The sequence below is a fragment of the Perca fluviatilis genome, chromosome 1, assembly GCF_010015445.1.
Source record: "Perca fluviatilis chromosome 1, GENO_Pfluv_1.0, whole genome shotgun sequence".
Lineage (NCBI taxonomy): Eukaryota > Metazoa > Chordata > Actinopteri > Perciformes > Percidae > Perca > Perca fluviatilis.
The window spans coordinates 41,118,630-41,134,053 of record NC_053112.1 but is presented as its reverse complement, the minus strand read 5'-3'; the positions used below and the strand labels follow the sequence as shown (position 1 = coordinate 41,134,053).

Genomic DNA, 15,424 nt, shown 5'->3' with positions numbered 1-15,424 from the left:
GGGGACCACTAAGGCCTATATAAAGAGACTTCAGATACAGTATTAGAGGACCACTAAGGTCTATATAAAAGAGACTTCAGATACAGTATTAGGGGACCACTAAGGTCTATATAAAAGAGACTTCAGATACAGTTTAGAGGACCACTAAGGTTATATAAAGAGACTTCAGATACAGTATTAGGGGACCACTAAGGTCTATATAAAAGAGACTTCAGATACAGTATTAGGGGACCACTAAGGTCTATATAAAAGAGACTTCAGATACAGTATTAGGGGACCACTAAGGTCTATATAAAAGATACTTCAGATACAGTATTAGGGGACCACTAAGGTCTATATAAAAGCATCCAAAGAGCACCATGTCATGGGACCTTTAAACAAGCTACAATAACAAAGAGACCAGTAATACAATTAATTACCTTTTTATTTAAGTAAAATTAACAAAACATGCTTTTCAGCCTTTACTTCCGTGACGAATGTGCATCATTTTGTAACCCGTTATAATGCTCGCCTAGCTGCTAGCATGGCATTCCCTCATACTCTGCAACTGACTAGCTAGCAGTACTTACTGAGCATGTGCGACTCCCAACAAAGATGGAACAGAAGTGCCTCACTCTGTAGCTAAAACATAGAGCTCAACACACAGGGTGAAAAGAGGAGCTGTAGCAATGTGCAGTACAACAAAAAGATGGTGTTTTCTGAAAATTAAACCACATAAATATATTCTGGTACAACCTCTAAATACAATTCTGAACCTGAAAATGAGCATAATATGAGCACTTTAAGTATTGTGGTGCTGCAGAGATGTCCACGGCCTACAAATCCTCTCCTACACACTAATGAAAAAAAATCTTTGTTTGGTACAGATCCTTGCAAAAATCACACAATAATCACTTTAATTTCTTTCAATGTTAATAATTTTCAATGAAAATGAGAATAATGATACAAAAACGATAATTCCCTCCAATATCGTGACTCATATCGCAATCACAATATCAGTCAAAATAATCACAACTAGATATTTTCCTCATATCGTGCAGCCCTACTTTCCACCTCAAATGAGCCTGGAAGTCCTTGTTGAGGGGTCGGGCCTGTCTATTACTACCATTACATGGTACCAGCTCTACTCGCCTCAACTCGCCTTTTTTGGTTTTCCATTACAAAAAAAGTCCCTGGTACCTGCCAACAGGTACTTTTTTTAGTACCACCTCAGTCGAGGTTCCAAGCGAGCTGAGGCGATACTAAAAGGTGACGTAAAAACCTGCAGACTACAGATTGGTCGGAAAGAATCATCACTGATCACTGCGTCATCATTGCTAGTGACAGACGGGGGTGTCCTGAACCAACCATGCATGTTTAAATAGTTTAGCCAGCTGTGGTTGTTTGCTGCCTCCAGCTTCTTTTGAAACAAAGTTTTTCTTGGTCCTGCGGAGGCTCCACGCAGAGCTTTCTCCGTAGCATACAAGTGGCCTGATGTTTATACTTCTCCACTGGTGTGTGCGACGAGCCGGCGTGTGTGTATGTGTGTGTGTGTGTGTGGGGAGTGGGTGATAGAGCGAGGGATCAGTGAGAGAGTGACAGCAATTAGCTCCGGAGCGAGTGCCGACTCTAGAGTCATATATAGTGAGAGAAATAAAGTGTCTCCCCTGTTCTTTCTGACCACGGTGGGAAATCTGGAGCAGTAAAAGTTAACTCTCTCCTCGATGTCATGTTGTTTATGGAGAAGGAGAACCAGGAAATGAGTCGGGGAAAATCATGGATGTATTAAGAGAACTGGATACAGTGTTCGGCGGGAAGCAACGTACGTTCCAATGAGAGTACTCAAAAGCGCATTAAGACAACATGGAGCTCGGATCTTCCGCATTCTTGGCCCATGACGTCACGATGGACACGCACACTAGCAACAATTTGTTTGTGTTGTCGTAGCAACCGGTAGCAACATGCTCGTTCATGAGCTTATCTCTCGTGTCTCTTACAAGTGGCGAACTCATGAACTCGCCGTTTTCATTGTCTAAAATATTCACTAACGTTAAAAATTGTGTTTTCGTTGTTCCCGATCGTTTACATGCTTAGCTAAATTAACAATAGATGTATTTAGCTAGACCACCAAGGAGATTTAATCATTATGTCGCGCTACTAGCTAGCTACTAGCTAGCGCTAGCAGTTAGCCTGCAGTATGGTGAACAGAGCTCATCCATGGCTTCATCTCTCATCCACGTTACAAGCTTTACAGCATACAGCCCTCGGATGTATGTAAGAGAGAACCAAGGCCATGTAATCACTATGTCTGTAGTAACGTTATGTAGGCATGATCTTAATACAGCCATGCTAGCTAACCCTGATGTTAGCAACTAGCTAGCTAACCGATAGCCCCGCCAGTTTGGGAAACGCTAATGACGTTACATCCACGTAACAGGCTTTACAACATACATACATCCCTCGGATGTATCATAACTTCATAAGATAATACCATGGACGTATTAATAGAACACATGGTGAATTACAACCATTAGCTATATCCATTATTACAGCTAGCTACGTGAGCTCGGAAGAACATCATGTCATGTGAGCGGCCGTGCGCAGTCCCGTGGGTCTGCTCGCGTCCATTATGCGCGTTCATCATTTCAAATTTAATAATTCTGGATTCGCTTCTAGTGAATGTTAAAAATGTTAAAAACGTGATGTTTTAAACAAGGACCCTTTCATTGTTCAAGCTGGTAGGTTTATATACCCCGAAACAAATTATCCGCTGAAATATAGACGTTTCTTTCGCCATGCAATGTCTATGTGAAAAGTCTTTCTGGGCCATGGGGTGCAGTACCACCGTTATCCGCTAAGCCCATGGTGGCATATAGACATGGCGCTCTTCCTGGGGGCTTGGGGGAAATGCAGCGCTACCAAGCCACGCCCACGGCAGTCGCTATGACGACCAGCCACACTGAGGCGGTACTAAAATCTGCAATGGAAAGCGAACGCACAGTGCGTCGAGTCGAGTCGAGTCGAGTAGAGTTGAGGCAAGTCGAGCAGGTACCATGTAATGGAAAAATGCCATATTACTCCCCCGGTCCCTAGCACCAATGAGCCACTTGGAGAACGCCTTCTCGGCATCTTTACGGGTGATTTGGCTGGTCATGACGTTTTTCTTTAAGCCTCCTGCAAGAAACAAATATAACGGTCACTTAGTTCATATGTGCCTACACAACTCTCAGCCAGGACTGTAAAGGCAACTATGTTAAGAAAAGCGCTATATAAATTAAGATTAATATTAGAACTGCGCACATACTCTTGAAGGGCAGCAGTGGGAGGTGGAGAGTTCCGTAGCCGGCGGCTGCGTCTCTTCCCCCGGGCAGGAACACCGCTTCACCTCGCTGCTGCGCCGGTTCCCGCTGATCCAGATGGGACCGGCCAAAGACAGAGTGGTGATCGGGAGGATCTTCCACGTAGTCCAGGACGACCTGTACGTCGATTTCGGTCGGGGAAGTTCCATTGCCTTTGCCGGTGGCTGGCGGACAGAGAGAAGCTATAGCGGGGCAGCAGAGTCCGTCCGCGGCGGCAGGATCCCGAGCATTGAAAGAACTTAAAGGAGGAAAATATCAGCGAAAGTGGAGGAACATTTGCGTCTCCTTGAAAAGGAGTCTATGATTGATGATTTGTTGGCACATTCTGAAAAGGAACGTCAAGTGACTTCAACGTGCACGCAAAGCATTCTGGGAAGGCGGCGCTGCATTTGAGAAAATGTTGCGCGTCAAGAAGCTGGCCAATGCCCAGCTTTATGCAAATTAATCTGTTGAACGCGACGCGACTATCCAGTAGAATTAGACGAAAATCTTTCAAACTAACCTTTGTCGATCTGAAATGAAGACAGATTCAGCAACTGCATGGCCTATTTCTCGCTTAAAATGTTTTCAGAAACACGTTTCAGTGAACTATTTTTGTAAAATACGAGATCGTATTCTCAACGAGCCGCCATGAAATTCTCGAGTAGCCAAACCCACGTCGAGCGTTCGTCCAATCAGCTGCTGGTCAGGGGCGTGGAGCATCGACCATGGATGTATGACGTCGCGACACCAAGCTTCAGTCGTGTCGGACATATGGATCTGTACCGTTACTTTACCCCACAGTCACATTAGCTACAAGAGACAGAGACAAAGCGACAGGCTACCATTCATTTTCAATGGGAGTGGCCGTTTGCCAGCGACAAGCGACGAGCTCGCTGCTGCCACGAGCAAGGCGGGGCCAAAATAGACAACAAGTCTATTTTATGCAAATGCGGAGTGATGTGACAAAGCGACAGCCAATCGGAGTGAAGGGGCAGCATGTCAACGGTGTCACTACCCTATGTGAGTCAATGTATGAGTCGAGTGCAGATGTGAGTTGCGCATGCGTCACTTTGCGACAAGTAGCCTACAATATACTGTCTATGGTTTTGAGCTAACGTTAGCAATCAAACAATCATCAATCAATCAATCAAAATTTATTTGTATAGCGCTTTACAACAACCAGCAGGTATCCAAAGTGCTTCACATCAGGAACAAAGAATACAACAACATATCTTGCAATAAGAAGAATGAAACGTAGAAAACACTAGAATCATAAAAAGTTACATAGTAACAGGAAGAGGAAATTGTCACACCACTACTGAGTATTAAAAGCCATTCTAAACAGGTAGGTTTTGAGTTTAGACCTGAAAAGAGCAACATCTGTAGTTGTGCGAATATCAGGGGGTAACTTATTCCAGAGTCTCGGGGCAGCAACCTCAAAAGCCTGATCACCCCATCGTTTGTACCTTGACCTTGGCACTTCTAAAACCAGTTGGTTAGAAGACCGCAAGGACCGACTGTGCTCACGCAAGCTTAAAATTATAAGTATTCCGGGGCCAGGCCATTAAGGGCCTTAAAAACAAATAATAAAATCTTAAAATCTATTCTAAAACGCACAGGGAGCCAATGTAGGGTGTAAAGAACGGGAGTGATGTGTGCATGTCTAGATGATTTGTTAAAAACTGAGCAGCAGCATTTTGCACAAGTTGAAGGCGTGAGATGGAGGTTAAATTCAAACCAACATAGAGAGCATTACAGTAATCCAACCTTGAACTAATAAAAGCATGGATCGCCTTTTCTAGATCATACCTGTTAAGGAATGGCTTAACTTTAGCTAGGAGACGGAGCTGGAAAAAGCTCATTCTAACAACATTGCTGATTTGTTTGTCATATTTCATGTTGCATTCAAAAGTAACCCCCAAGTTTCTGACAGCTGGCTTAAAGTATGAAGCCAGTGCTCCCAAACTCAAAGATGGACCATTTGTCGTGGCTGAAGTACTGAAGATGATACACTCCGTTTTATCTTCGTTCAAGTTAAGAAAGTTTTGTGACAGCCACAACTTAATATCATTAATACAATTAAGCAGGGAGTGTAGTGCGACACTGTCATTCGGTTTCATAGGCAAATAAATTTGCAAATCATCTGCATAACAGTGAAAAGACAGGTTGTGTTTTCCTATAATAGCCCCCAACGGCAACATATACAGTACAGGCCAAAATTTTGGACACACCTTCTCATTCAATGCGTTTCCTTTTTATTTTCATGACTATTATTATTAGATTTACTGAAGGTATCAAAACTATGAATGAATACATATGGAATTATGTATTTAACAAAAAGTATAAAATAACTGAAAACATGTCTTGTATTTCAGATTTTTTCAAAGTAGCCACCCTTTGCTTTTTATTAATAAGGGAAAAAATTTCCACTAATTAACCCTGACAAAGCACACCTGTGAAGTTAAAACCATTTCAGGTGACTACCTCATGAAGCTCATTGAGAGAACACCAAGGGTTTGCAGAGTTATCAAAAAAAGCAAAGGGTGGCTACTTTGAGGAATCTAAAATATAAGACATGTTTTCAGTTATTTCACACTTTTTTGTTAAGTACATAATGTGTTCATTCATAGTTTTGATGCCTTCAGTGAGAATCTACAATGTAAATAGAAACACATTGAATGAGAAAGTGTGTCCAAACTTTTGGCCTGTACTGTATATATATATATATATATATATATATATATATATATATATATATATATATATATATATATATATATATATATTATAAAGAACAATTACACCATACAAATTCACAATGCTATACACGGCACAGACACAATTTACTGTGCATTTATTATTAAATGAAAACGTATTTAGATAAAATGTATGTTTTAATGAGTTATTACCCTACTCCAGCTTAAAGAAAATGCTTCTGATAAAATAGGCCAACTTCACATTAAATGAATAATGTAGGATGGTTGCTTGACATCATCAAATGCAAAGTGTCAGATCTTTTAGCTGCTTCTTTGAGCTCTTTCACTCTCTTCTTCAGTCGTCTTTGTCATGAAGGCAACTTTAGTAATGATTGGCATATTATCGTAATAATGCAGTCACCACAGCAAAAAAATATAAAAAAAAAGAAAGAAAGAAAAGTTTATTTAGGCTCTTTCACCAGAGGGGCAGCTAAACCAATCAGGGAAAACGGGCAGTTGCCCGGCAACAATAGTCCGTACCTGTGCACGGCCCTGATGTTTAAAGGGGAACTTTGCAGTTTTTATAACTTAATTTACCTTAACTGAACAGCTTCGGAGTCATTGGAATGGTTATATGACTTTTTTCGGGTTGAATGGTGGTCGTCTGGCCTAGCGCCTGTGAGCGGAAAAATCACCCTTGCAACTTTCAGTCTGTGAGCCACCGGCCTCAGCGTCAGGAAGTATCGCGTGATATCAGGACTCGCGATGTAACAAACTGCTTTACGGCACTGCACACATCCAGGAACTGGCTAGCTATAAGAACAAGGTAGCGATGGAGTTTTTCACACTATCGTCATGGCTGAGCCGGTAAAAAGAAGCAGAAAGCTAGGAAAGCACTGTCGGAGGAACAGAGAAAGGGGAAATGGCAGACTGACCGAGTGAGACAAACACAAGCCTGCAAATCCGATGCTGACCTGGTGTTCTTGCTGTTGCACTTGTAAGTATCTTTGAGATAAACTCAGTTTAATCTTTGTATTTCTTATTATTGTGACCTCAGGGTGTTTGCTATTGTCTGTAAAGGTTTCCATTATGATCGCTGTCTGCTACAGGCTTACTAGCTGTCACCTCAGTGGACATGGCTCCGTGTGTTCGCCGGCTTCTTTGAAAACAAATGCACATGACCAGAGGGAGAAGATGGGAGGGGGGGGGAGAGTCGCCAACGTGTTTTTACAACAGTGTTGCCAAATATCTATTCCGAAGCTGTAGGGGGAGCTCTGTAGGGAAACCTGCAAGCAAAAAGTGAGAAAACAGCGAAGAAATTGCCAAAACTGCATAGCGCCCCTTTAATACTGAGAACGACCTGTACCCCAACCATAATATCCCCAGAAGTAGCAGTTCGCTATAACAACAAAAAAACGACTGCCCGACTTGAAGACTCTCAGTAGACTGAGTGGTCACAGACCGTTCCACTATTTGAGACAGCCCTACTAATAACATTGCCACCGCCAAAATACCTTGATATTCTTTAAATACATTTACAAGCTGCCGCTGTGGTTAAGTGAAAGCAAGCGACTGATATTTAGCACTGAATAGCCTTCCTCCACTAAGTGTGGTTGACCGAAGGTAGCCACCGCTTGGTGTGTTTTTCAGGGCGGATTTAAAATAGTGATATATTCAATATTTTTCATATGTAAACTAATAAATCTATATCTGTTTGGGGCCCTTTTACCTCGCTCCCCAAGCAGTTGCCTGTCTTGCCTAATGGTACAGTCTGCTCTTGGTGTTTTTTTCCCGTGTATTTCACCAGTGTTTCTGACCACGAGTGACTTGGGTATGTGACCCAACTATGGCAGGCGTATTGCTCAGGACTCAAGGAAGCGCAGCGTCGAGTGGGAAGTTGTTTAGATGAGCGGTTCTCCAGAAAGCTGCACGCAGCAATAGCACATCAGTCGGCCTGTTCCAAACAGGCATGTTCTACAAGGGCACTGCACTACTAGTCCTTCAGATGACTCACTCCCTGTTTGAATTACTCACAGCTCGTGTGATTAAGAATCACAAGGCAAAAATGTTGGGAGCAACCGCTACATGTACGACATAACAATAATTTAAATTACCTACAGTATCACAATTTGACCAGAATCTATTGTTTTTTCACTTTTATGTACAGTGGACTATAGTGTGTCTGTGGCAGCGGAGTTTATTTTTCATCTGTGTTTTTGCGCTGATATAACATCTCCACACATTTGTGCACTCGACATGTTAGAAATATCACTAATTAACACTTATAAACTTTAATATTAGCTTCAAAACAGTAATCAGAATGAACATATTTCCAGTTCTTTCACTGAAACATGAAGACCACTTTCGAACAAATCCAGGTTTCTTCAAACCATACATGTACATTGATGAAAGTATTAAACATAATAAATGAAATAATATAATGTCGTAGGTTTCATGTGGTGTGTTTTTGGCAATGCCTCAGCAGGCAAACTGACAAGCACTGTGGAAACAGCAGTCTGTGGAGGCTGAGGAAGCCTTTGGCACACATCAGAGTGCGTCTTATTGAGCACGCATTTGTTTCGTGTCCGTAACAGTTCTCGCAGTGGACAACACTGTGGTCCACCTCTGTGTTAAAGTGTCCTTGAGCAAGGCACTGACTCCGTTCCGGTTCCATCTGCAGGGCTGCTGCTTCTTCAGAAACCCTGACCTCTGACCTTCCTGCGAGAAGGATGCAGATGTTGAATCATTTAAATGTTTGCACCTCGAGCTCAGGTGATTCTGGCAATGCAGTTGTCGTCTGTGGTGTCCAGCGTGCTGCTGGCACTGTGGATAGACAGCGCATAGGGATTCTGTCTCAGGACCCGGCTGATGATACTAACTAGGACCTTCCTGTACTGCTGCCGCAGCAGACAGTACACAAACGGGTCGCTGGATGTCTTGGCGTAGGACAGACATTTGGCTGTCATGCCCCAGTACCGGGGGATGTGCACAGAGGGCAACAACTCTACCAACCTGCAGGACGAGGAAGAAGAAGAAGTCAATTCTCTTGGCTCTTATGTACTGAATATGGAAGTCCATTTCTATCACACACTTGAAAGAAATTGACAAAAACAACACTTTATTAGCTCTATCTCTTATCTTTCATAATTATGAGATACTAAATCCGAATCATGTGATTGTATTTTATTATTATGACTTATTTTCTTGCTAAATGGGCATCTTAGCTACTCTGTCCTTCCAGTAGCTAATAGATGCATGGATATGAACAATTGCACATTATAATGTAATCCATTGTAATATCCCTGCAATAAATGTTACCTGAGTAAATCTTATCGTGTTGAAATGATGTGTTGGAGAGGTGTTAATTGAATTTTACTTGAGGCTGTAGTATAGCACTCCATTATATATTTCTATTAAAAAATATTAGAAAACATCACAATCAATGCAGATTCAACCAAACGAATGTTAGAAACACATTTCAGAAATCTTGCATTTATATTACTGGTGTGTTCAGGATATAGTTTACCCATTATTGTATCACAAGACACATCAGACACACAGGAAATGTTACACAGTTTGATTTACTGGAAAAGCATCTGAAGACAGACGAGTCATGTGGAAAGTTAACCAGCTGGCATAAAGCCTGTGATAAACAGTGACAGCAGGCGGTTACCTTGTAATAACGTAGGGGGAAAAGCAGAGGACGAAGGTGCCGATGAAGATGCTAATCTTTTTAGCGGCGCGCTGCCTCCTCTTCTTCTGCTCAGCTAGACACCTCTCCTTCACACTGACACACAGAGAGAGATGAATTCATGTCTGACATATCAGCTAATATATTAACGATTTATATCATTAGTATTACAAAGCAAGTTATTTTTAAGCCAAGAATGTTCTTGGAAACAAGTCAAACTGCACTAACAGTGGAACATCTCACACTGTTGACATTCATCTGATATGGAAAGAGGATTAGGGCCACATATGTAAAATGTATTTGAGTTTGAAGTTTAAAGTCAGAATTGTGATGGGAAAAATGAAAAAAATTCTGACTTTATAAGTTTAAAGTTCTGACTTTAGTGCTGACTTTAAACTCAGAACTCCAATACATTTTTTTCACATTGGCCCTAAAATCCTCTTCGTCATCTAAAGGGCTCAACAGCCTCAAAGTTGTATCTCCAGTAGGCGCACACGTTACCTGGGGTGAATATCAACCAACAGAATCAGAGTGTGCACTGTAATGACGTCTATCATCTTGCAGTGGGACCTGGCCACCCTCAGGACCTTCAGGTAGGCGAAGCACAGCACCAGGAGGCAGAGCGCGAAGCTGCCGCAGTGGAACAGCGCCGTGAAGCTCGCATAGGCGGCCAGCTGCGACCTCTTCCCCCCGTCCAGGTGGACTGTGCACGAGGCGTACGTGTGGCTGTAACCTCCCCAGGCCATGAGCAGCTGGGTCAGAGAGAAGGAGAGCGAGTGCAGCCACGAGTACGCCACGATCAGACACGCGTCCCTGTAGCGCATCTTGCTGGAGTACCTGAGGGGAAACACCACGGCGACCCACCTGTCCATGCTCAGCGCGGCCATGCTCAGCATCGCGTTGGCGGTGAGAAAAGTCTCAGCGAAACTCACAGCTTGGCAGAGCAAGTCGCCGAGGGGCTTTGCCCCTTTGGCCACTCCGAGAAAAGTGGCGGGCATGTTGATGACAGTGAGGAGGATGTTGGAGAAGGAGAGGTTTAGGATGAAGATGCCTGGCACGTGGGATCTTAGCTCGGCGCTCTGGGTGAAACACAGCAGCACCGACATGTTCGTCAGCAACGAGACAACAGCTATGACCACGATGGACAGTTCCAGTAGGAACTCCGGTATGCTCATCTCTCGAGGCTCGGCGTCAGCAGCAGTCGTGCGGAGGATGCTGTGGAGAGTCTGCCGTGCATTGCTCTCTGCTTGCCCCCCCCCCTCCACCAGCTGTGACGGATGGTCGCTTTACCGGCGCGCACATGCCACAGAAGCGCACGCGGAGAGAGCTGTCTAGTGCTGAAATGACGACTCCGGGTTTACCACGTGCGCAGTGTTTACTCTCGAACATGCGCACTATCCGGCGCCTCCTCTTTCGCAGGCAATGCGGTGCGCCCCGCACGTGCAGTCGGGAGCTGGCATGTGACGCTTGAACAATATTCATGCACGCAGGAGTTAATGTCAGAGATGGGGATGTCATGGTGTGTGTGTGTGTGTGTGTGTGTGTGTGTGTGTGTGTGTGTGTGTGTGTGTGTGTGTGTGTGTGTGTGTGTGTGTGTGTGTGTCTGTCTCTGGAGGCTTCATCACTCTTCATTTGAACGTCGCCTTGGCACTGATTTGTTTTGATTTGCCAGTAAGAAACCATTTGCCACAGCGCATTCTTTAAATAAGATTCATGAAAATATTAGCCACTGTGTGGCATAATCTACATTACAAATGCAGTTTGAGGAGAGGAAAGAGCAAGGGAAGTATGAGAGGAAGGATGGAAGTGGAGGCTGAAAAGAAAATGAAATGAATTAAGGGGGAGGAAAGTCATGTGCAGGATGGAAAAATGGATGGACTTACCTTTCCAGAATGTGTTACAGGCAGCTTATTCTAGTTCAGGTGTTCAGTTATTTCTATAGGCTACAGCTTCTAAAGTATACAACAGAACTCTGCTCATGTGGTTTAATAATGATAAATAATACTACAAAAAGCATTTAGGTACATGGAGTGCTAGCAAAAAAGCTAACGCTGGCATAATGCATGGCTAACTTCAAACAGTGCTAGAACTTTTTTGACAGTATGGTACACATTAGCAATGGTATTACTATATTTGTCCTATGTAATTTGTTATCATAAGTCGAAGAGAGATATTGACATTTCCCTCACACAATAATGAGTAGTCACTTGCTCTCCAGTTAGCTCTTTTCACCTTCAGCTCCCATACTTTTCGCCTTTTTTGGTTCACGGGGGAGCATGTGAAATCTTTTGCCGCTTCCCTGTCTTTCAGTGCAGCCAAACGCGCAACAGTTGGGCATTTTTTCGGTGATTTATGCCATTTAAAAAAATAATTTATTACATTTTTCCACTATTCCCTGCACTATGTCAATGGGAATCAGATGAATGTAATATCCAACATGGAGTCCACGAAACACGTGACTACCTCGGATCCAATTGCATAACGGGATAGCTCAGAACATTCCATTCCCTAGTTGGCCAAACTCTCTATATAAATGGCACTGCACTGCTCCAGTGTGCCGTTCATTGCATCCTCAGCAAATAGGCAGGTGTAGTAGTACGAGCCAAGACGGCACTGCCCAGTAGAGCCATGTGTTCTGTACATTCCGAGTACACATATGATACATAAGAGATATTGACTGACTAGTTAGTGGTAGTCACACGCACATCGCCTGGTCTGATTTAGCACTCTAAGATAATTCCTTAATCTCAGTCATGAAAGAATTAATTCAGTTATTAAAGACAAAAAGCTAAATAATTGTCGTCTTAACATGTTTTATATTTAATTGACAAGAAAGTGCATACGTCAAAAGAAAATACAAATAACAATGTGTACTGTATTTCACTTTATTTCTGCGATTTGTATTTATTTAGGCATTTTAAATCCTCCATACTTTCACCTCTGCAAGCATGAGTGAGCTTGTGTGGCGAATGCGTGGGCAGCTATTACCTCAGTATATACTGTAGATATCATATATGCTTGTCTGTAGGCATGAGGGTGGGCTACATACATTTTCTTCCCACCAGCTCCCCAGATGTTGTTTGTCTCTCCTGTCACCAAAGGCTCCATTTATATTCAATCATTAACAGGTTCTTTGAAGATCACATATACAGTAGTAATATGCCCAATTCGCTGCCCCTTCTTTTGTCATCCTGCTATCTCCTCGGGCGGGTTCATCTTGCCGTGAAGGAAAACCCTTTTGTTGCAAAGAAGAAAGAGAGAAAGAAAAAAGAGGGAGAAAAAGAGGAAGAGAGGGAATGAGAAACTCCTCAGCTAGAAAGAGCCCTCTTAGTGGTCACGTGTATAGGGTTTCCAGGGTTGGAGAAGCTGTTATGCAAGCAACGGAATGCTGATGGCAGAAGCACTTAAGCCACTGGCCCTATGTGACTCTGTGCATATGCTGTGAGTGTGTGCGCAATTCCACAACATCACAATTCCCACGGTGGGCAACACAATATGGAGCGCCCTCATCACCTTAACTTTGCCTCTATTCCTTTCCCTGTAAATAATTGATACTCTCTGTCTGTCCATCCGTCACTCCAATCTAACTGCTGCACGCAAGTCAGCCTCGCTCGGTTCCCTGCAGGTGAATTTTGTGAAGAAGGTGTCTATTTTTAACCAAAATTCAAATTTTGTAAGATCATTTTTTGGCATTTTTAAGCCTTTATTTGATAGAATAACATAGACATGAAAGGGGAGAGAGAGGAGGAATGGCATGCAGCAAAGGGCCACGGGTCGGAACCGAACCCGCGGACGCTGTGGCGAGGACTGAGACTTTGTATAGGGGCGCACACTCTCTACCAGATGAGCTAACCAGGCGCCCCAAAAATTCACATTTGAATGCATCCTCAACAGTCCGTGCGTGAAGCTCTTCACTCTCCTACTAAAGACTGTAGTGACTGAGAGAAGAGAATCCCTCCTTTTCGGCAGCAGTGGCCCTGATCTATCTGATCTATTCAATTCAATTCGATGCTCAAAAAACCTGAGAGCACGGCATTTTGTCGAGGTGATGGTAGCATGCCCCTGTCTAGGGATGACGGTGATAATGATGATGGTGATGAGAGAAGAATACGAGATATGAGATGAGAAGATAATGTGAGAGGGAAAATGAGGAGAAACAAATGTCATGAGTGAGTGTTTCCGGAGAGTGGGAGTGGGAGTGTAAAAATAGGTCTTAGTCCTCTGAGCTACAGAGCAAACGCTCTGCACAGAAACACTAACTCAAACAGACACTCACATGTCCAGACACACACATACGCTCACTTTCATCCATGCTCTCTGTCAGTCTGCCTCTCTCCCCCTCCCTGCCTCTCTTTCCCGCTTTATCTCAACAACCCTACACGTTAGTACCACTGTGACCACTTTAAGGGGAGACACCCAAGGTGAATAGGAAACAAAAATGAACTTATAGATATCACCATGAAACTACCCCAGTTGATTACTTACATTAAGACAAATATATTTTGTATTACAAGTTTTCTGTATATTTACGTTTAAATATGGAAATGATGCATTATCTTGCAAAATATGTGCTAATTCGCATACATTTCCAGAAGAACATTGTAAAAAGCCAGGTTCAAAATTCTTCTTTTAATTTGTTGACATACTGTATTAGGGTCAAAGGTTTTTACAGAGGGGATTTTGGATATCTCCTTTTATCACTGCATAAATTAGAATTAAAAAAAATCCATATTCGTTTGTAGATAAAATGTTACATACATCAGGCTATGAATGATATCTGAACAAACCCCTCTGTTAAAACCTTCAGAATATAGATAGGAGTGAAAATGGAAAGTTTGGTGTATCTAAGTGCTACTGAAGTGGAGACTTCTGGCTCAGAGTCTGAGAAAAACCCATTATGAGAAAATGACCTTTAAAGATTATGGATTATAAAATATCAGACATTTTGCAAGACTTTTGTATTACAGGTTTTCTGAAATTGTATGTTTAAATATGCAAATGAGGCATTATCTGATGCTAACTTTTGCTGAATTTAGGAGAAAAAGGAGCCAAATGTAGTAAAATAAACACCTAAATGTGTATTTGGGATGTTTTTTTCAGTCTGAAAGAAGACTAAATTAGCTAAATAGCCCAAAAATGATGGTTTTGCCTGGGGTGTCTCCCCTTAAGCTAAATCCATCAGGAATCTGTTTTAGATTGATTGTGTGTGAAACAATTAGAAGGAAGTGAAGTTTTATCCCAGAAGCCATTTGACTTGTGAACAGCCATGGACGAGAAATAATCAGTTTACCTTGTGTATACTGTATATTGATAAATGCACTTGCACTTTGACACCGTTGACATAATGTGCTTTTGTGAAATCTGGCTAGTGTTTGTAAAGATGTCTTGCTCTTGATCCAATCTCGGAAACCTATTGGCTATTGGTCTGATGACGAGTTAGCCCCTGCGGGCGATGGTCAGTATTTTGGGTTCCGAAGTAGCCAGCAGATATCTGGAATAAAATCTCAATCATTCCCAATCTTACAGAGACCAAGAGCGTAGGTATATGTAAGGAGATAACATGGGCACATGCTAATTATTGCTAACTAAAATGATAGTTAACATTAGTAATTAAACTTAAACAGCTAATGTAAGTCGAAACTGCCTGTGAGCTTCTCCTGTACTATACGGTAATTCCTCTACTGTGCGACAGTAAGTCACTTGGTTATGACACAATC

General features: G+C 42.6%; 1 protein-coding gene across 1 annotated transcript; it reads right to left on the bottom strand.

The window, feature by feature from the left end:
- Positions 1 to 8,195: 8,195 nt before the first annotated feature.
- Positions 8,196 to 11,174, bottom strand: LOC120569764 (G-protein coupled receptor 26-like). Its single transcript, XM_039817860.1, has 3 exons — positions 10,209 to 11,174; positions 9,690 to 9,803; positions 8,196 to 9,028 (listed from the first exon to the last, which is right to left on the bottom strand). Exons 1-3 carry the CDS (start codon positions 10,880 to 10,882, stop codon positions 8,785 to 8,787), a joined length of 1,032 nt encoding a protein of 343 aa, XP_039673794.1. The 5' UTR covers positions 10,883 to 11,174; the 3' UTR covers positions 8,196 to 8,784.
- Positions 11,175 to 15,424: the final 4,250 nt, after the last annotated feature.